At 30.5% G+C, this 23,121-nt stretch overlaps 2 protein-coding genes across 2 annotated transcripts in view; one reads left to right on the top strand and one right to left on the bottom strand.

The window, feature by feature from the left end:
• LOC126743945 (5-hydroxytryptamine receptor 2A) overlaps positions 1-9,499 on the top strand; it is a 114,771-nt gene extending 105,272 nt beyond the window's left edge. The window contains exons 6-7 of the mRNA XM_050451230.1: positions 4,157-4,665; positions 8,345-9,499. Coding sequence (XP_050307187.1) covers positions 4,157-4,665; positions 8,345-8,922 — 1,087 coding nt within the window. The 3' untranslated portion in view covers positions 8,923-9,499. The remainder of the gene's footprint in view (positions 1-4,156; positions 4,666-8,344) is intronic.
• The window catches only part of LOC126743935 (26S proteasome non-ATPase regulatory subunit 1), a 232,747-nt gene that overhangs the window by 66,294 nt on the left and 143,332 nt on the right, over positions 1-23,121 (bottom strand). The gene's annotated exons all lie outside the window — the stretch shown is intronic.

The following is a 23,121-nucleotide window of genomic DNA, read 5'->3' as shown; positions in this document are numbered from 1 at the left end:
AATTATGATTTTTTTTTCAAAAAAAAGTGCAAAATAGTTTTAGTTCAAATTTAAAAATTCATACAAAATTCAAATCAAGGCCAATTTAGAAAATCTAAATAGGAAATCTATTGTTAACCGATTGAAGAAGATTGTAATTAAATTGGTCTATTATTTTTCAAATTATGATTTTTTTTTCAAAAAAAAGTCCAAAATAGTTTTAGTTCAAATTTAAAAATTCATACAAAATTCAAATCAAGGCCAATTTGATAATGAAGAGTTGTAAGTTTATTAATCTATTATTTTTTAGGTAATGAATTTTTTTTCCCAAAAAAATCCAAAAATTACTTTAGTCCAACTTTAAAAATGAATCAAAAAATTAAATCAAAAGCAATTTACTTAAAACTTCTTGTAATTATTAGGATATCTATTGCTAATTGATGACAGAATAGTTTAAGTTAATTGGTCTATTATTTTTTTAATTATGAATTTTTTTTCTAAAAAAATGTCCAGAATTATTTTAGTTGAACTTTTAAAAATTCATACAAAATTCAAATCAAGACCAATTTATTTGAAACTTCTTGTAATTATTAGAAAATCTATTGTTAATCGATCGAAAAAGATTGTAATTAAATTGGTCTATTATTTTTCAAATTATGATTTTTTTTTCACAAAAATGTCCAAAATAGTTTTAGTTCAAATTTAAAAATTCATACAAAATTCAAATCAAGGCCAATTTACTTGAAACTTCTTGTAATTACTAGCAGATCTATTGCTAATCGATGATGAAGAGTTGTAAGTTAATTAATCTATTATTTTTTAGGTAATGAATTTTTTATCCCAAAAAAATCCAAAAATTATTTTAGTCCAACTTTAAAAATGTATCAAAAAATTAAATCAAAAGCAATTTACTTAAAACTTCTTGTAATTATTAGGAGATCTATTGCTAATCGATGTCAGAGTAGGTTAAGTTAATTGGTCTATTATTTTTTTAATTATGATTTTTGTTTCTGAAAAAATTTCCAGAATAATTTTAGTTGAACTTTAAAAATTCATACAAAATTCAAATCAAGACCAATTTATTTGAAACTTCTTGTAATCATTAGGAAATCTATTGGTAACCGACAGGAAAAGAGTGTAAGATAATTGGTCTATGATTTTTTTTCGAAAAAAAATCAGACAGAAGATTATAAGTTAATTGGTCTATTCTTTTTTAAATTATGATTTTTTTTCCAAAAAAATTTGCAAAATAATTTTAATTCACTTTTAAAAATTGATACAAAATTCAAATCAATACCAATTTAGTTGAAACTTCTTGTAATTATTAAGAAATCTATTGCTAACCGACGCAAGAAGATTGTAATTAAATTGGTCTATTATTTTTTAAGTTATAATTTTTTTTCCAAAAGTAAGTCCAAAAATTATTTTGGTCGAACTTATTTTAGTTCAACTTCATAAAGTCATAAAAAAATCAAATTACGAGCAGTTTACATGAAACTTCTTGTGATTATTAAAAGGTCCATGGCTAATCGACGACGGAAAAAATTATGAGTTAATTATTTTTTACCTTCGCTACAAGTTAAGGTGGGTGGTTTAGTTTCTTAGGTTTGTTTCACATTTGCCATCTCTTTACCTCAAATTACTCATAATAAAGTAAAACCAATAAGTAAGTGAGTGTTGAATTTCCAAGATAAAATTTAATATTCGCAATGGATTATAAGTTCTAGCACCTAATCATCCCCGTTTATTTGTATAAAACAAATGACAAATCTAGTAGAGCTCATCGGAGGGCTTAAATATAATAATTCGAAATGGCTGAACAGGAACAAATTGCCTTTTCGAGGCGAGGGTAGATATATACAAAACAGGGTTTATGTTACACAACAGAGACATATTGCCTTACACACCCAGAGTATATAATATATTAAAACCGATAAATTGCAGGAAAATTAATGAATCGCGACGTTCTCGCTTGTGTTTTATGGCGAAATTAATACCATTAAAAGTAGTAAAGCACTTCTTAAATTATTTTTTTTTCGGTTTATATAGAGAGGGAAATTGTCACGCGAAAGGCTCTTAATTATAAATATTAATAAGACGACGTCGGGCTCTTAGATGTGACCCCGAGGATAAATTATAGGGAGGTCGTAATTAATTTTATAAATGGCGGTCTATTCGTTCGCGAAAAACACCCATTACTTAATTAAATTAGATCCTCCTGGCAAATTTTTATTTTTGACAGCAAAAAAAATATTCGGTAACCGTAGGAGAGAGGTAGTTAGTAGAACAAAATTCAAGGTTTACCGGAAATTAAGGTTAAAAAGAGTATATGCCAAGATCAAGAAAATCGTGTTGGGCAGTTGTTCTATCCGCCTTGCTCTTGTGTGCTACCTATCATCTGTCTCTTTTTTAAATTTTGTTTCTGTAAGGCACGTCTACGAATCAATTCATAACTTATAGTGATTGTTACATTAAATAAAAAATTCAGAACTTAAAAAATAAGTTACCAATTAACTTATAGTCTTCTTCTATCGTTTAGCAATAGATCTCTTAATAGTTACAAGAAGTTTTAAATAAATAGGTCTTAATTTGATTTTTTTTTTTAATTTTTAAAGTTTACCAAAATAATGTTTGGACTTTTTTTGGAAAAAAACATCATAATTTAAAAAATAATAGACCAACTAACTTATCATTTCCTTTCATGAATTAGCAATGGATCTCCTAATAATAAAAGGAAGTTTTAAGTAAATTGGTCCTGATTGGAATTTTTTAAGAATTTTTAAAATTGAACCAAAATAATTTTCGAACTTACTAACTTATAACCTTCTTCCGTCGATGTATGTATGTATATGTATGAAAAAATATATGTATATAATTATATCAAATTTAAATAAACAAACTGTGTTATTAAATTAAATCTTAACGACAAAACCAGCTGTTATTCATGCGTATTATTTTGGAAAACAATGATTTTTGAAAACAATTTCTCACTGGTAAGTTGTGTGGGGTGGGTGGGGGGTTAAGGGTAGGGTTAATGAAAAAAAAAATTTTTTTTCATAAAATAATTGCCTGAGAGAAAAATACTTTTTAAGAACATTAAAGGTGAGAATATACGTCTATAATAGACGATTCTGTTCACAAATCCGAGATAATTTCGGCATTTAAAAAAATTGACAAGGGTTTTACATCTAGTCTTTAAACTTTAAATATGTGGTAAAATGATATGACATTTATGCCACTGTGTGTATTATATGATATACTTTTTATATACGTATATATCTAGTAATAATGGAATATCATAGATAGAGAACACAACAAAAATTTATCACAATTAAAGCTTAAATATATACCTTTATTAAAAATTCCATATCAACAATTATTTAATGATTAAAATAAACCTTTTATACTTGTCTTCTATAACTAAAAACTCAACGTTTTGTTGACCATGATAAGTATATTTGTTTAGAAGCTCATTGAATTTTGTAACCGTCTTTAAATAGAATACAATACACCATAAACTTCACTCTTGTCTCACTCCACTTCTTGTTAAACGTGCATAACATAAACTTAATATTAAATTCCTTAACGTATATCACGCGGACATTTTATCCGATATTTATAGTTGAAGTTCAGCCAAAAATGTACACCTGTTGTAAACCAAAAATGAACGTTTACCTAATTATCCTGTGTTGCTTTGAAAATTGACGCCATAGTTGAGGCACCCTGTTTAGAAAATTTTCATTTGATATATTTATTGGTTACCTATATGGTACTCTTGCTGAATAAATATGTTGTTGGATTAGGTTTATGAACATTATTATTAATATTGTATGTATTTTTATTAATTTTTGGGGAAATTTTTTGTTTTTGTATATAGATACTTATGCTAAATAAAGATTATTATTGTTAAAAGACGTGCAATTGACAATGCTAATCGATGTGACACAAAGAATAACAGAAGAAAAAAATGCCTGAATTTTAAGTACAAATAGACTTTATTTGTCAGTTCTATAATCAGGTTACAATTTTGTGTTCCCTTATGTTGAACCGGAGTGTCTCTCGATTAAAACAATAAATTTGTTGCGTTCGTCGTAAATGCACTCTATATTGTGACCTTGATTATGCATAATCACTTTAACAACCTCAAAAACCCTAACTAAAACTCGACCTCTTTCAGCTCGACGGACAGTCTAAGCGCCTCCCGTTCCTCCCTCCTCACCAACTCCGAATTATCACCGTGGCCCCAACCGAAACGGCGACGAGCCTCGACTTTCCACGAGGGCGACTCCCGCGACGACTCCCCCTCCCCGAAGTGGCGAAAACGACGAGGCTCGAGCTTCCACGAACTCTACTCGACGCCGAGTAACGAGAGCGAGCGAACTCGCCCGACCGAGGAGTGCTCCCTGTCGCTACCGCCCCCGTGCACCTGTCCGTACTTCGGCGGCGCGTCCAAAAGGGCGGAAAAGTGCGAACAGATCGAGGTGAAGATCGTTTCGGGCGCAGATCGTTTGGGGGTGGTGAACTTTTCGCCGCGGCACCGCAATAGTTTCGGGGGCGTGGGTGCGGAAAAACCCTCGCCGGGTACGAAGAAGTCGGCGTTGAGTGCGAGGAGTAGAGGTGGAAGTGGAGACTCCTCACCGAGCAATATAGTGGTTACTTGGGAGGCTAGGAGGGGGCATAGGAGAGGTAAGAATAGTGTAGTTACGAAAAAGTAAACTTTTTTTTTTTAGAAAAAAGTAGAAAATAACCCCTTTTGCGAAATTTTTATATTTATGTTTTTGGTCGCTTCTAATTTATTAATTTATTTCTGGTTCTGGTCTTTTGATTCCGAATTTAATAATAATAATAATAATAATAATAAAGACGTTTATTTCAATAAATATACATTATAAATATATTTTTTAATAAAAGAAATTAGAAGTGGCGTGTTGTGGATAAATTATTAAACATTTCGGATTCCACTTAATGTATCTTTAAGGATTTACTATAGCAAGAAAACGTAACACACATCAAATACTACGTTTATTTACTTTTAATTTAAAGAAAGATGTTTTTAAAAATTGGTATTTGTGGCCTTCAACGACCTTTAACTTCCCATACATCCAAAAGCGCCGGTCGCATTTAAAGTCGAAGTTATTATAATTAAAAAACGCGTTCTCGTTTTAGACATTGGCCATAAACCGGCAGATATTAATACGACTATAAAATGCCATATAATAATTACTCGACCGTGGTATTCCACACGGATTTATGCCATCAATAAAAAAAAGTTAATTAAAATCTCCGACTGAAGAATTACTACATACTAATAGTAAACAGATATAATAACTGCGATAACTATACTGTTCTTTTATTTGAATATCAGTGGAATAATTAGGCGAATAATGTTTAGTAGAAGGAGACGACTGTAATTAGACTTGGCACACGAGAGAGCGAGAGAAATAGATTGTGTGTACACTAGAATGAAACGACGCCTTACAAACAATTAAATATTCACTTTGATAGTTATATCAAGCTTTTATTTTGATGATATTTAAGAGGCTTTAGAAACTGAGCGTTTAATGAATAAACGTCAAATTAGTTATAATCCATGGATTCAGCACTCGAGTAAATATTATTAGTGAAATCATGAGTAGCCGGTTAAAGGTCTCGTCCATGTAAAGTTGGTGTCTCTTCTTTCTTTATTCTGTAAATTTTAAGTGAAGTGCCTGTTCACATCTTGGATTTCCGTTATTGAAATCGGCAGCTATAAAAGGCTTTGAGAGTTCGACAAAAATCAAACAAGGTGGAGATCTCGGGCAAATTTTTAAATTCCTTTAGTCTATACACACAAGAGAAAGAACATGAGGAATTGCTAAAAATATTAATATCAAGTCATCATTTTATTCATAGATGTAGTGGGTAGATATGCCTCCTTTTGACATTCCGTAATTGGTTTCGACATTTAACAAATATTAATGTTTTGAATGAAAGTAGTTATATTTGGTTAATGCAATGTGCCTCATCAGAAATTTCACTGGAAAATAAAATTAAACTATTAAACATGTCATACTTGATTTTTCCATTTTTATATTCGACCAACTATAAATATTGTCATAAGTATATAAATTTAAACAATTTGAAAATTTTACTTTTGAAATTTACAGGTATTTATTTGCGTTGCGTGAATTTTTATTCTGTGTAAGAAATTTAAAATGATTAAATATCTGTGCCTCTACAACGATATGCATAATTTTAATGGATATGAGGATTTATTCTTTAATTAATTTTTTTTACCTATTTCAATAATAAAATTTCGATGTAATAATCACTTTTTTAGTTTCACTTATGAAAATTTCACTTATTTAAGGTTTTTTTTAGGGAATTGATGTATTTTTTTATAATAAATTCTCCGGTTTTAAAAGAATGTTTCTAATGCACTTCAAGCATTTTGAATTTATACAGTGTGGCCCAAATTGGGTGTACATGTATGGGTATCTTGGAAACTATAAGAGATAGAAAATTGGTTAAGTGGGGAAAGTTGTAGGGCATTTAGTTACTAATTTACTGCCGCTTTTAGAACGATTTTATTTTTTTCCGATTTTGAAATATTTGGAAAAAATCAAAAAGTTGCATTTTAAAAATGGGGCTGTATTTTTTTTATTTAAGGACAACGCTTACCTGAATTCAGTTTTTGTTTTCGACGTTTTCAACTTCTTTTTTCTGATGGCGGCCATTTTGTTTTTTTGCTAAATTAAAAAGATATTTTTTTCCCTTTAAAATGATGGTATGATAACACTTTATGAAAATATTTTATGTTTACGTCAAAAAATTAAATACTTTATTTTTCGCTGAGTTGGCCGTTTTTTCCAAATATTTCAAAATCGGAAAAAGATAAAATCGTTCTAAAAGCCGCACTAAGTTTCAAGATACCCACACTATAAATTTGGGCCGCACTGTATACTTCAATCCCTTTTCAATTCTTCAGTCCCTTTTATATATTTATATTTGGGAGGAATTTTAAAGTATTTTGCATTTGCTTCGAAATTTTCCCTATTCAGACTTTACCCTAGTAGCATCAAAATATTAGATAAATTTACGAATATTAGACAAAAATATCTCGCGCCACTCTTTTTAAGATTAACTAAATATTTAAATTAAATTTATAATAAATATTTCAGAAGTACCTAAAGAACATTACTCTCAAATACTCTGGAATTATATTTGCAACTATATCATGTGAGATTTAAAGTACTTGTATTATAGTATAAAATACTGTATTTATAGTTATTTATAATGTAACATTAATTACTTATTTGTGTATAACAAAATTTTTCGTAATTAAATATATATACAATATTTAATACATATCAAAACATTAATATTTGTTTTGAATATACATAGACTATTTTAAGCAATATAAAACTTCGAGGGTATTATTATCTTTTTTTTTATCTAAAAAAAGCCAATTTTTATTTATAGTAATTTTTTAGAGTCCCATGATAGTACGGTCGTGCTGTATGAGAATGGATGCAAAAATTAGATAGAAGATGAAATTTTGACAGTAAGTTGTATGGGTTGAGAGAGTGCAAAAACCCAAAATGCGAACAAAAATTCCGAGGGGATGATCTTGGATTGGCACCTTTGCACTTACAACTTTAACTCCGTGAGATAAATTGTTCAGAAAAATCAGAGCTACCTTTTCTTCCACAGAGCCGAATTCGGCCGGGTGTAAAAAGAGGTTGAAGTTTTGAAAAATGGTTTTAAGTTAATAACTTTCTTGGAAAAAATCCCACGCATTTTGTTCAAATAGCAAAGTTAAAGCTCTTAAAAAGACACGTACATTGATCGATTTTGAAAGTTGAAAAATTCTTACCCGAAGATATAACTCGAAAAAACTGGTTTCTAATATGCGCCTCTTCTTATTTTTACAGCCCTTAAAATGCAATCACCTCTTTACTGTGGAAGCTTGATGATATGATAGCTTAGACTTTTTGCTTTCATTTGTTGCGTAGGAGCAACATCGTACAGTCGATAGTTTAGTCTCCAAAAAAGGTTTTCAAAACGTTCACACCCCATAAGGGTGGTTTACGTACGGAGTTGAGGGTTGCTTTTACTATCAAATTAAAGATAAAATTTTTCTCCACCTTCTGTACATCCAACACTTTTTTCTTTGATGTATAGTTTTGATAATTTTTTTGGGGGTGTCAAAATTTCATCCTTTATCTAATTTTTCCATTCGACCATTTCTTGCAGCAATGAGTTTTCTCATCATCTTAAAACTCGTCACTCTTAAAACAAGATTGGCACTGATTTTGCGAAGAAAATACACCCTTTTAAGAAACCACCTTTTTTATTAAAAACTTATTTCTTCTAACAATTCCAGGCTCGAGTTTCGGTAATACAAAGAGCGCCCTCCTGACTACCACCACCACCACCGCCACGACCTCCCCGGGCGTTTCCCAGAGGACGCCCCTGCTACGCCGCTCGGCAACCCTGCGACACAACGGCAACATCGCCGCCACGTTGCCGGAGCGCCAAAAGAACCCCTCCTCGACCCCCTGTTTGTTACAGAGGTACAATCAGTACGGCAACGTCGGAGGTACCCGAAGCGTGCGCTCCCACCACTCCAGAAATTCCTCGGTGATATCCAGGAATTCCTCGCGACACGGCAGGATAATTCGGCTGGAACAGAAAGCGACCAAGGTGCTGGGCGTGGTTTTTTTCACCTTCGTCATCCTGTGGGCTCCGTTTTTTATCCTGAACCTGTTGCCGGCCTTTTGTAAGGAGTGCGAGGCGAATATGGACGCGTGGGTGATGCATTTCGTCACCTGGTTGGGCTATGCCAGTTCGATGGTCAATCCGATTTTTTACACGATATTTAATAAAGTGTTTCGGCAGGCTTTTAAGAAGGTTTTGACGTGTAAGTATCGGAAAACCACCACCTGGAGGCCCCATCGGTGACAAATGAGGATGAAAAACGTCCAAAAGACGAACGTGTGAACGGGAGCGGCTCATTTTTTTTGTCGTCATTGATTGATCAAACTGTTCTGGTCTTGACACGAACTTAAGTCTTTCATTAAGTTGTGATATATTTACTTACTTCTCAAGCAACACGAGTTCGTAAAATGTACGTTAGTTTTACATATTATTTTTTTTTACGAAACGTTTGATATGCGTTTTTTTCTAATTCCTCTTACCTTAGTTGTTTTTTTTATAATTAGCGTTTTTTTAACGTTTATCCGAAGCATATAGTATAGGTTTATATTATTCTGTTTTTGGCTCTATACAATAATTTCAATTGTAAGTTTTGAGTAAGGTTAGTCTTCAAAAGCTATTATCCAATCTAATAACACTGTCTTTCGGAACTGAGATTCTTAGCAAAGATTAAGGTACGTTAGTGTACGTTACGGAATTTTCAAGATATTTGGAAAATTACAAGTGCTACAGCAAAACTGCATAGAATAAATATTGTAGAATATAAAATTGTGTACCAATGTGTGATTTCATATATAAATATTTAGTAATATTTATATATGAAATTATATCAAATTTAAATACAGTGTTATTAAATTAGGTATCGAATTTTCTGCAAAAAAATTGTTCTTCATCAACACAATCCTGACCCCCCACCCACCCCAAATATTTGCCCAGTAAGAAATTCCTTCGAAGAATCACAGTTTCTCGTCCATAATATCCAATTTAATAACACTGTTTTTTTATTAAATATTTATAAATATATATACATATATATAATTATATCAAATTTAAATAAACAAACTGTGTTATTAAATTAGATATTAACGACAAAACCAGCTATTATTAATGCGTATTATTTTGGAAAATAATTATTTTTTAAAACAATTTCTTACTGGTAAGTGGTGTGGGGTGGGTGGGGGGGCAAGGGTAGAGTTAATGAAAAACGCAAAAAATAATTGTCTGAGAAAAAAATGCCTTTTAAGAAACTTATAGGTGATAAAAAATCTATAGTTTTTGCATCTATACTTTTTTCACATAACCTTAAGGTTTTCGAGTAAAACGTGAAAAAACCCTATTCCTAACTATAAAAATTCAGTTTTTTAATAAGTTTTTTTTTGTTTCTAGATAACTTTTCATTATCTAGATTTAGTTTTAAAATTAATGCTATTAGTGTATTCATCAACCGTATATGGTCAAGTCAAGGTATATTTATTAAACTTTAGAAATATAAACGCATCTATTTACAAAAGGGAGAATATCTTGGAATTTAAAAAAATTTACACGGAATTTACATATCTTGTTTTGAAACTCGATTATATTTGACGGTACGGCGTGCTATATGTGTATGAAACTAAGCAATTTTCCGCCCGTCAAAGTGGTATTAGAATTGTTAAACTTATTTTTACAAGCAATTGAGGTTAAGTATTAAACAGAAAATTTTGTATGTATGTATAAATGTATTCATATACTAGTAAATATATGTGTAATATATGTACAGGGTGACTCGAACACTAGACTCACTAATGGGATTTCAAAGTTCGTAAAAGATACAGTGTCGATCGGTTAACTTCTTGCAATGTTGCTGGATTTTTTGCCTTAATCCAGGGTGTAACAATAAATTGAATTTTAAGGGGCGAGTCAACAATATGTTCAATATAATAATTTTATTAATAAGTAGTAATATTAAAAAAGTAGAACTATTTGGCAAAAGAACCACTCGATTTAAACAATTCGGTTATACTGCCCTGCTAAGGCAAGTTGTCCTAACTGCAAAAAATGGTTTTTAAGGTTAAGACGGTTTTGCACGTAAATGGCGATAATCTTTCGGCCTAGTAAACGAGAAAGTCTTATGTGTATTTGAAATACCCGAAATAGTACTATTCATTTTTGCCTAACTGCAAAAACTGCAAGGATTCCTAAAACGAATTTTCTTAAATAGAATTTAGAAAAAGTTTATGATTTTACCGATTTAAGAGACTCAGTTCAAAATGCCAAATCAAGGAAAGTTAATGTCTTGGAAATGACTGCAAATATTTTTTTAGTTCTATACTGATTATACTTCAAAGCAAAAGCTACAGAAATTGAATGACCGCGTTTATTTAAAAAATATAATTCAAATAAATTTTAAAAGAGGTTGTAAATTTTTATATTATAAAGAAAAATTTTCTGATGAACTTAAGCAGTTGGACAATATACACTCCTGGACAAAATTATCGCACCACATGATTTTCAGAGATTTTTTTTTTAAGAAAGATAAAAAAAAATTAATAAATAAACATTCTTAACTATGCATTATTTATTACCAAAAAAAATTATATTCTATTTAACAAAACGAGATTTAAGTAACTAAATTCAATACAAGGAAAAAACATCGATTTTCACTAACTTCAATTTTGATACAAAAATAAAAAAATAGACCCAAGAAAAACAATAATGAATTCTCAATATCGTGTATTGCCATCTCTAGCTACAATGACTGCTTGAAGTCTTCGCGGCATTCCTCGTATCAAATTTTGAAAACTTTCCTGCGGAATGTTTTCCCACTCCTCACGAGCAGCATGTTCCAATTCAGCTAATGTTCGGGGAGGAGGATTTCTTTGCCAAATGCGCCGTTTTAACATGTCCCAGGCATGTTCTATAGGATTCAAGTCTAAAGTGGTAATTCCCACATCATTAATGTATTCAATAACATCTACAGCCACGTGAGGGCGAGCATTATCATGCATAAGTAAGAAATCCGCTCCTATGAATGGCGCAAATGGAACTACATGTCCTTCAAGGACCTGCAACACATACCTACGTGCATCAAGAGCTGGTCTAGGTATGGGCACTAACTCCGTACAGGCATCGTAGGCGATGCCTCCCCAGAACATAAAACTTCCTCCACCAAATGGCTCCCTTGGAGATATGCATGCTTGGGCAAATCGTTCACCCTCTCTTCTCCAGACTCTAGAACGGCCGTCTGGTGATCGCAATGCAATTCTCGTCTCGTCTGTAAACAAAACGCGCCTCCAGTCATTTATATTCCATCCCGAGTATTGTCTTGCAAATCTTAAACGACTAACACGGTGTTGTCTGGTAAGGAGTGGTCCAGTTGCGGGTCTTCTGTTATTTAGATTCGCTTCATGGAGGCGTCTTCTAACTGTACGATCTGAAATATTGAAATGGCGGACTTCCCTAATCAAATCATTTAAGCTACGGCTGGTACATGTTCTGTTTCTTAGAACATTGAGGCGCAAGAAATTGTCATCTCTTTGAGAACTAACTCTATGTCGTCCTTGTCCTGGTCCTCTTGTGTGGGTTTCAGTCTCCCGAAACCGCTGCACAGCTCGTATAACTGTTGTGTGATGCACGCCTAAAATGCCAGCCACATAACGGTAACTTCGACCTTCTCCAACTAAAGTTACTGCTTGGACCGCTTCATTTTCAGTTAGATGACGTGCCGCTCTCTCCATACTCAATAAAAAGGACGGTTTATGTTTCACAACAGTTATTTTAAATTATCACCTTAAAACGTACGAAGTACTACTGAAACTGTTCGCTTTAGGTACATATGTAACGAAAAATGCAAAATAAGGAATTTAAATGTTCAGATAAATTTGACCTTGAATACCAAAATAGAGCATAAACATAGTTCTTGTCCAGTACTGCTTTTTGTATGAGAAAAGATATATAACTGTTTCAACTGATATTTATTTTTATTTACATTTTCTTGACAAAATAATCAGTGGTGCGATAATTTTGTCCAGGAGTTTATTTTTGGCTAAGTTTTGCAAATATGAGCTAACCACACCAAAACAAAGAAATGCTCCTAAGGGCATTAATCAGTTAATTAAAGGATCGTATACCACCAAACAGTCTTTTATTTTGGGAAAATCTACCGATTTCAATAATTGATGATTCTGGTGACATGAACTGAAAATGAATAGTTTTAAAAATTACAGGGTGTTTGGTGCATCATTTGACAAATTTAATTGGTTAAAAGAAAAGTTAAAAAATGTTTTTCAGCCAATTCAATTTAGCAAATAATGAACGCTACACCCTGTATATTTACCTTGTCACCTATTTTTGTTTAAGTTGTTTTAGGCTTGTTTTTCACTTGTGATATTTGAGCTTAGGATTTTGTATTTTTCTATTGTTTACAACTACAAATATTTTGGAGAATAAAGAGAGTTAATAAACCTAACCCTAAATTGACGTATAGTGTTATTTTTTTACCATATATTTCAGAAAAAAAATATTCGGATTAAATAAGTAAAAAAGTGCATACAAATACATTAAAATGAGAGATTTCTCAAAACTACTATTTAGCTGTTAGGACAACTTGCCTAAGCAATGCAGTATAGTACAAGCTATAAAATCTTTCTAATGCAGAAAAATCGTAATATCCTCCAATACGTAATATGTTTTACTTTTTACCTTTATTTTATTAAACGCAAGAACCTTTTTTCATAGAATTTAACGTTTTTTACTTGCTATTTTATTTTGATGAATCCTATGGAAAAAAGTGCACCCGGTCAAATTTTTATAAAAATTCTTTGGTTTATTTTCCATAAAATTCTCCTTTGGGCATATAAAATTTGTGTTTATTTTAAAGAACTTAACAAATGTTTTTTTTATTTTTTTATAAACAGTTTTTTTTTAATCTTTAATTTCAATCAATCAAAACAATAAATCCAGCCTGTAAAAACTGCGTCTGGATGTATATATCATATCGATATATTGTGATCTTGGCCAATATAAGACTTAAAGAGATGATTAAATTAAAATAAATTGTCAATTTATTATATGTCAACATTAAACTGACTTTAATAAATTTCAAACTTTTAGTAGTTTTTTGAAAAATTCAGTAAAAAAATACTAACATTAAAAAACTATCAAAACTTTGAAAGTCAATTCACAAAAACATTCCCGATTTATCCACCTCACTCATATTGATGAAATAATAATATATCTGTATAGTATACAATTTATATAGAAAAGTAACATTTATAATTTGTTTTTGATATACCTATAATAAAATAAAACATAACTTGTGAACATAAATCTGGTATATCCATACCTTGTTAATATACGTTTAATATCTACAAATATATGTTAAAATCGCGGACATTTTGAAGTTGATAAAACATGTTATTAGTACGTATATGTCAACATGGCATCATTTATCAACTTTATTATGCGACTCAGTGTTGCTTGGGTTACTTTACTTATAGGTACCTGTACATTTTGTAAAACATATTATACAGTAGATAATTTTCAAGATGTAACTGTAACCGGTTAGTAGTTTTCTACCAATAAATGTGATTAAAAACTTTTATATTTCGATCTTTATACGGCCTGTTAGATGGGGTAATTGTTGCTTAGTCAATTAGGTTATTCTCTAACGTTACCCTAATTACTTTATGTGATACCCTAAAATTAATGAATGTTAGCGTTAAAATATTCTTAAGATTAATATCAGTGGGGAAAACAAGATGCTTCTAATGTTAAGACGATGTAGAATTGTACATAATAAAAAGTAATGTTATGTGGTGTAAAAAAATCATAGGGTAGTAAGTGAAAAAGTAATATGTATCGTTTAAATAAATATTGGAATTAACATAAGAATTTTTTTTTTAATGTATAATGTACTCGACACGATTGTCTAGAAACGTTGAACTGTTTAATTTTTTTTAAGCAAAAAAGGGCCTAAATTTCATTTAAAAAGAGCAAAACTTTCCAGTTTGTGGTTTTTAAAATTGATTTTAAGTCAAGAATTCTCACACTTTTCATAGATAATTATTCATGATATTATATAAAACTCGTCTTGGACGTTAAAAGGTCAAACTCAAAAAAATCCTAAATTGTTATGAAAAAATATGTTTTCCAAAAAAAAAATCCAATCCGCAAATTTTCTATACTTATTTTTACAGTTCTTTTGTTCCCAGTGTGGAGAGACTTTATAAAAAATTAACGAAACGATTTTACTCGTTCCCGGTTTCCGCTTTAGAGGCCGTTATTAACCATTAAAATTAACGACTTTGAAATGATGAGGGTAAAAACTAAGGGAGGAGGGCGGTTTTAACATAAACACGTTTAAAGAGGAATCTTTTGGTACAAAGCTGGTAGACCAACGGGGTTAAATCCTTTGGGGGAATCCCCAATTACCCCGTCTAATCCTTACATCAGACACGAAGCGGAAACCATCTAATTTAGAGGGTTTTAAGTGTTGGAGAGATACGGTTGTTATTAAAAGCGTCCAGGTTATTTTTATTACAATAAAAAGTTTTGCTTATGGCCTAGATGTCTTTGAAGAAGTTTCCAATCATTTGAAATTTTTTAGGTGAATTATTTACTTGTCAGACACCTAAAGAAAAATTATATTTTTGGAATTAATCGAAGAAATATTTTCTTAGATATGAGTAAATTTTGAATTATTTCAAAGCATTTCAAAAAATCCTATTTTTAAGGACTTTGGTTTTTTTCTTTGTTCTTTGGTTGGTAACAAAATGCAGAAAGTTGAAGACGTTTTTTTTCAGTTAATTAAAGAAAATCTTAATTGTTGCAGGCATATAAATAAATTCAAATGCCTGAACATGATTGTCAGTATTTTCTAACTTTATTTATTGAAGATTAAGAAAAAATCCAGACATTTAATAACTTGTTATTTCTTCCAGACAGTCACAGTAGAATTAAATTTTTTCCAGACATTTAAAAAGAAATATATAATTTTTGCGTTTCTCAGAAATATCAATAAATTTTTGATTTTTTCAAAATATTGAGTAAACAGTTTTTACTCGTTTTTCTGCAGGAACAGCTCAGTTATTGAGAAAAAATTATTTTAATTCTACATAAATAAAATTTCAATTTCCACGAAAGAATTTCTAAAAAATACGTTATACTATTCCAAAAGCATATTAAAAAAAATGGACTTTTTGGACAAATGTTTAAGTGTCTGACAGAAAATTCCTCCACTGACTGTCAAAAATTTAAAACGAGTATTTCTTAAGAAATTTAGTATTCTAAGTATTCTAAATCAGATACAAACAAATAATAAACCACTGGCCCGTTACTATTTTCACATTCTTTCACATGCAGTACTTAGTAGTGTACAGTAGCGATTTCACGTACATTAGCGATTTTTGATAAATACGTCTTAACGAACTGGTTTCTTTTACATTTGTGTGCACATTGATCTGAATTAGTTTTTTTATTTTCTTTTTTTAAGTGGAATTTCAAGTTTAAGTTTATTTATTTTGTAAGTGGTAAAGTCGATTTTTTTCTGTACTGTATTTTGTGAATATGGCTAGATGCGCGGCCCCTTTTACAAGCGAAGACTTTGAACAAATGCATTACTTTTACGGATATGCGAGAGGGAATGCTTTGGAAGCAGCTAGATTATACCGGAGGCAAGTAGAACGCAGAGGTGATCCAATACCAGAGAGATGTCCTGATCATCGCATGATACTAAGAGTTCGCGATGCTTATAGGGAAGGGCGAGTACCAGGGACGACCGTTAGGGATGAGAGACCCAGATTTGGTAGATGCAGTGGTCGAAGAAGATGAAGCAAAACCAAATGTAAGCCTTAGAGCAATTGAGCACCGTATCGGAATACCGAAATCGAAGGCCCATAGAATACTCCATGAGATGTGTTATCATCCATATCATATTCAAAGGGTGCAACAACTAAAACCCGATGATTATCCGAGAAGAGTAAGATTCTGTGAAGAAATGTTGCAACGTCAAGCGGCAAATGAAAAATTTTTTAAATTCAATTTTATGGACCGACGAATCGAATTTCAAGCGCACTGGCATTTTTAATATTCATAATTATCATTCCTGGAATATTGAAAATCCTCAACTTACACGACAATCAAATTTTCAAGAGCAATTCGGTGTAAACCTCTTTTCTGGGATAGTAAATGAAAAACTAATTGGTTCCTTTGAATTACCCGACCGATTGAATGGAGAATCCTATTTACATTTTTTAACAGAAAATCTCCATGAGCTGTTAGAAGATGTTGATTTGGAGACAAGGAGAGAGATGTTTTTTCAGAACGATGGCTCCTTGCCATTATGCGATAAATGTTCGAGAATATCTGAATAGGCGATTTAGACACAAGTGGATCGGTCGAGGTGGACCAATTCAGTGGCCCCCCAGGTCACCGGACTTAAACCCAATTGATTTTTTTGTTTGGGGTTACTACAAGGAGGTCGTGTACGCTCAAGAGTCAAGAAACTGAACGAAACAAAACAAATAACAGAATAGCATTTAGACAGTTAAAAGATAATTTTTTTCGCCGATGCCGTATTTGTATTGAACAACAAGGTCGTCATTTTGAAAACTTTATGTAATAATTAAAGATAAATTGATTAAAACACTTTTTGATTTATTTCATTTATTAGTAAATCTTTTTTTGTTTTCCTTTTAACTGTTATTTAGATAAGATGCGATAAGGGTAGCCCAATGAATTTTTTATAGTGAAAAGCTGATAGACCGATAAGGTTTCTTAAATAATTATGTTTTGAAAAAAAAGAGTTTCATTAATTTAGAAAAAATTGGAAAATAAAACATTTTGGAAAACATGGAGAATTTTTTTTAATTTTCTGGATTAACAAAAAAAAATGTTTGCGTTTTTTAATTAATTTAGGAATTCTAGAGAAAAAATTATTTTTTTGGAAAAAGTGTGATTTTTTTAAATAAAATCAGTAGTAAAACTCATAACTCAAAAATCAAAAAAGGTACAAGTTTGAAAATTTGTACACAGATTCTATAATTAATTTCATTAGACACCTACTTCATAGTTTTTTAATTAATTAAGAAATTTGTGTGAAAATATAGATTTTTTTGGAAAAAGGTTGATTTTTTTCATAAAATTACCAGTAAAAGCTCATAACTCAAAAATCAAAAAAGGTGCTAATTTGAAAATTTGGTTCACAGATTCTTTAATTAATTTCAATAGACACATATTTCAGCGTTTTTTAATTACTTAAGGCATTTTTAAGAAAAATTGGATTTTTTGGAAAAAGGTTGATTTTTTTCCATAAAATCAGCAGTAAAAGCTCATAACTCAAAAATCAAAAAATCTACAAGTTTGAAAATTTGCACACAGATTCTCTAATTAATTTCATTAGACACCTATTTTAGCGTTTTTTAATTAAAGTAGGAATTTTTGAAAAAAAAAGTTTTTTTCAAGCAAAAGGTTGATTTTTTCATGAATTCAAGAGTAAGAGAAATTGAACATTTAATAAAGTGCTTGGAGGTACTAGGGAATTTCTTGAACTGCTAATAACATTAAAAAAAATTATTCCTCACAAATAAAAAAATTCATAAATTGCTTAAAGAAAAACCATATTCCATTTCTATTACAAGCAAGAATAGAAAAATCAATTTTTTGAAAAAAATCGAGGAAGAGCGACAAAAATATCAGTAAATTCAATAATCTGCTAAAAAAAGTAAAAACTTTCAAATATTTTCTGTCTTAAATTAAAAAAAGTACGTTTTCGTACGCCACTGGCTATTGGCCCGGATAGGAGAGTTGTTACAATGTCCAGTTAGCCTGTCGCCAGCTCAACAATGTAAAGTTAACGATCTGGGGGGCGGGAGAGGGTTTTTTTATGGGTTGTTCAGCTTGAGTGTATACCCCGAATATAAAATTTACGTAAATAAGTAACCAAAAATTCCACTTAAAATGTATTGTTACAATTTGAGGTCATGGACAATGAATGAATATTGTGATTTGTTAGACTTTATCCAAAAAAAAAAATTTGGATCAAGGATACTTAGCACATTTTACAAGAACGGATTTATTTGGGCACTTTTTTATGTGTAAAAAGAAATTATTAAAATTATTTTGTGACCCTTTTTCAAATATTTAAAAACAATGCATAATTTAATGGGACACGAATTAATTATTTTAAAAGAGAATTTGATTTAATTTTATTTAAAAATTCATAGGCCCGACCGCTTTGTAAACAATTGGTTAAGTCAGTTTCGTTTATATTTTTTGTAATCTGAAATAAATTTTTCCATACTTACGGTCTTTGCTCATATAAGCAATCGTGGTCTTAGTTGGATGTATTAGACGACTCACCTGTAACAAAAATTAAGATTATTATATATGGCACATTTGGGTATTTTAATAATTTGAGAGCCAGATCCATTAAAGTTGTGCATCAATTCATTAATTATTGCTGATTTTCAGAGATGATATTATTAGAAGAAAATCCAAGAAAATTAAAAAATAGATTCTTTTGTTCAGAACAGCATCTGCTATAACCTTAACATTCACCATTATAGATTATGAATTTTTTTGGTTTACACGAATTTTGGAGGAAATTGAGAAAAATTACTCCTAAGAAATTAGTCTTTCGATTAAAAATATACCCTTCCAGAACTGCCACTACCTAATGTATTTTTCTATGAGCAGTTTTCAAAAAAAAATTGGCTAATTTTTACACACCCCTAGTTTTTTTATAAGCAGAAATATTAAAAATATCAAAAATTTAAGACACACATTTTTAGATCAATTATTAGTCTTTTCAGAACTATATAGTAGAGCTGTGTATAGATAGAGATTTTCCATAATATTTTCAGAGGTCCCTATTTTTTTTCCAACCAAATCGGCCCGTTATTAAAAAAAGTATCGGTAAGTCAGATCCAATAAAGTTATGCATCATTTTAGTACAGAAAATTCCCTTGTACGCCACTGCCCCAATACCCACAACACCGTTTTATTAGGCCGTACACCGTATCTCCCATTTAGGGTAAAATCTTGATTTATGTAGCGCACAATTATTCAGTCCGAGCATGTTTATAGGCCGGGTCATGAGTGTTTGGACGATCTGGAATAATTCCAGGATTCCTATATATACCTAGATAGGACACAATTAGGATTAAATATCGTCTATAACAATCCGGACCGTTATTCGACTAATAAACCTAATAATGGCTATTTGTCAAATTAATCATAATAAAAAAAATTTAAAGACGTAGTATAGTAAGATTATTAGTCAAATTTAACGATCAGGGATATATGTATCGGGAACTAAAATAAGCTGATGGTAAGCTTTATTGCTAACAGCCCTCATTAAAATGTGATATGGCAAAAGCGCCCGTATCCCGTACTATTGTCGACATAATATGGACAGAGTTACAAAGGATTGCTGCTTAATTTATATTCCCTCTGATATATATTCGGATCGATAATATTTTATGGCAAGTAATTATTCGATGCAAGATTGAATACCCGGAAATCGGGTGGAAAAGGAACAGTTAGGGGATTATATTTATCAGTTAACAAACCGGTTTCGTTTCGTAACACCACCCCTAATTACTTGACTTATAAGAGGGTTACTATCTAATTAACGATCTGGTTTCATAGCACTAACTGCGAAGAAAAAGATGTGCCTAGAATTTGATATGAAACCAGAGATGTTGTTAACAGAATGATTAGTCAATTAATGATTTACAAATCAATCAAACCAGATGTATTCAGAGCAATTTTTATTTTAAAAGCTTAGCAGAGCGCTTTCGGCGTATGAACCATCATCAGTGCTAATTGTCAGTTAAGCCCAGAAGTTTACCATAGTGGGAACACATTCGATATTATTAAAATTACACGTAACATTTAGACACACTTAAGACTATACATAACACTAAACAGGACGAACAGTATTTAAAAAGGGGAGAACGTTGGTCTCCTTTGTGTTTTGTTTACATTTATTGTGTTTGTACATTATGATACATTATGGTACATTGTGTACATTAATGATTTGTTTGCATATTGGAAGAGAGGAAGGCTTAACTAAATGGCATATTTTTAGGCAGTTTTGATTATTCCGGGCATTTTTGAAGTTATTTTTTATACTTAAGGGCATATTAGGGAAAAAATGGGAGTTTCTTGATTCCTTCAAATTTGGGAAAAATTTCGGTGTAATTTAAAGACAACAGTCTTTTATCATTAGTATCAATTAGTCACAAAATCTTGAAAATATTTCCCGATTTTTTTAGATTTCTCCCTTTCCTAATTAAATTAGTTTTTTAAATTAATTTGTTTTTGAAGCAGTTGAATTTAATTTCTAGTTTTATTAATTCTCTAGAAAAACATAAAAACATCTACAAGGATTCTTAATGTATGAAAATGTTCCTTGGCAATTGGCTCAATTTTGAGTAAAAACCTCCGTAAAATGCCTATAATAGGTGTTTGAGTTACTATAGATAAAAGTGAGATTTTATGGGAAAAAGTGCTATAAAGGATGCAGGAAATTCATCTTCAGGGATCCCTCTACAGTTTAATAAAAAATTGTAAAAACGCCTTAAGAACTTTTTGAGTTATATTCAAATATGTCGCTAAATATACCATAGTAGATCTCACTCCTAAAATTCAATTTGCATCTACATACTAGGTGCACTTTTTGCAAATCTGAGTGTAACTCAGAAAGTTCTTGAGCTACAAGAATCTTTCATATATAAAAATGTTCCTTAGAAGTGTCTCAACTTTAAATAGAAACCTCCATAAAACGCCTAAAATAGGTTATGAGTTATCATAGATAGAAGTAAGATTTTCATAGGAAAAATTGCTATGAATCAAAACTCCCGTAGCTCAGTTAGTTTTGCACCTAAAAAAATGTTTTGTCAAAGAAATTCATCTTCACGGATCCCTGTGCATTTCTTAAATAAAATTATAAAAACCCTTTAACAACTAAATTAAAATTAAATTATGCCTGGAATTAAAATAATATTTACTACTTTGGCTTGTAACAAATCGTAAAGTGCCTAAATTACGTGAATTCCTTGTGAAATTTTACTTCAAACACCTAGAATTAATTTTCATTAAACCCTCAAACCGATTTTTAGATAACTTAAAAGTTTTTTATTTTTCTTAAAAAATTATAGAATTTTTCCCATTTCCACTAAATTGGGAAAAAAATTAAATTATTCCAGGGAATTGAACTTTTTTTACATATAGAATTTGTAAATTAGTATCCAGTTAAAAATAAATCAGTTCCTAAGGTACAATTTCTTATTTTTTCATTAAACAATTTATTTTTAATATTTCTTAGGTCATTAGTGAGACAATTCCCTTAAATAAAATATATATTATGATTTGACTTAATTTTTTTTTTACGAATTATAATTTCGTGATTTGTCATTGGATATTTGCTATTTATTTCGAGCAATTTAGTAGTATGGTTTATATTATTTCTTAATGTGGAAATTTTTTAAACTGTTTCAGGAAAGTGAAGAAACCCTTCATATTTTTCAATATTGATAAATTTAACAGTATGATAAATTCAATTTTTTTTTAAATTGCTTGTGAAAATCCCTATCAGAGTCTATATATTTGGAATATATAGACTTTGTTTGTATCTAATTTTATTAAATTTTCAGGCTAAAAACTTAAAAAAAAAATATTTTCTTTGAAAGAAAATTTTAGTCTAGTCATTTTTATAAGCAGTTAAACTCGTTTTCCAGGCAGTTGAAGTAATTTTCAATTTTTTCCAGGCATTTAAAGCTATCGTGATTTTCTAGGGTTTAATCGTCAAATTTACAATAATTCATTTGCGATATGGTTTCATATTCACCATTTTCACTAAATTGGGCAAAACAGTTCAATTTCTTCCAGGCAATTGAATTTAATTAAATTATTGTTTCAAGTTTTCCAGGAATTGCAGAGCCTTTTAGGCATGGAAAAAAACAAGAATTAGTAGAAATTTCCAAGTGTGATAAACTTAAAATATTTTTTTCATATATTGAATTATTAATCTATGTTTCATAGCAAACACTTGTCAGGCAAATAAGAAGTTTTGCTTAATTTTTACGTAATATTAAACAAAACAGTCTTTTGACTAATAAAGCCAAAAGAGTTTTGTTATGAATAACCACACATAGAAATAATGACACACGATAGCAGACCGTTGATTGACTGTGTCTGAAAAAAAACTAATTTAATCTTGTTTTGATAACCCAAACTCGATGATTAGAAAAGTTTAAAAAAAAATTTAAAAAAACGGCTGTTTGTATCTTTTTCGACAATTTCCAATATTTGGGTCGTTTTAAATTAGCACAACTTGTTAATTATTTAACTATTTTAGGCACTCAATTCTTCTGGCTGAAATTAATAAAAAAACTAACTTTAACTACTTAAAATTATTAACAGGTGGATTTTAACTGCCTGGAAATGATTGATGATTTTGAA

Source organism: Anthonomus grandis, chromosome 13 (assembly GCF_022605725.1).
Source record: "Anthonomus grandis grandis chromosome 13, icAntGran1.3, whole genome shotgun sequence".
Lineage (NCBI taxonomy): Eukaryota > Metazoa > Arthropoda > Insecta > Coleoptera > Curculionidae > Anthonomus > Anthonomus grandis.
The sequence above is the reverse complement of the archived record's forward strand: the minus strand, read 5'-3'. Positions and strand labels throughout refer to the sequence as shown.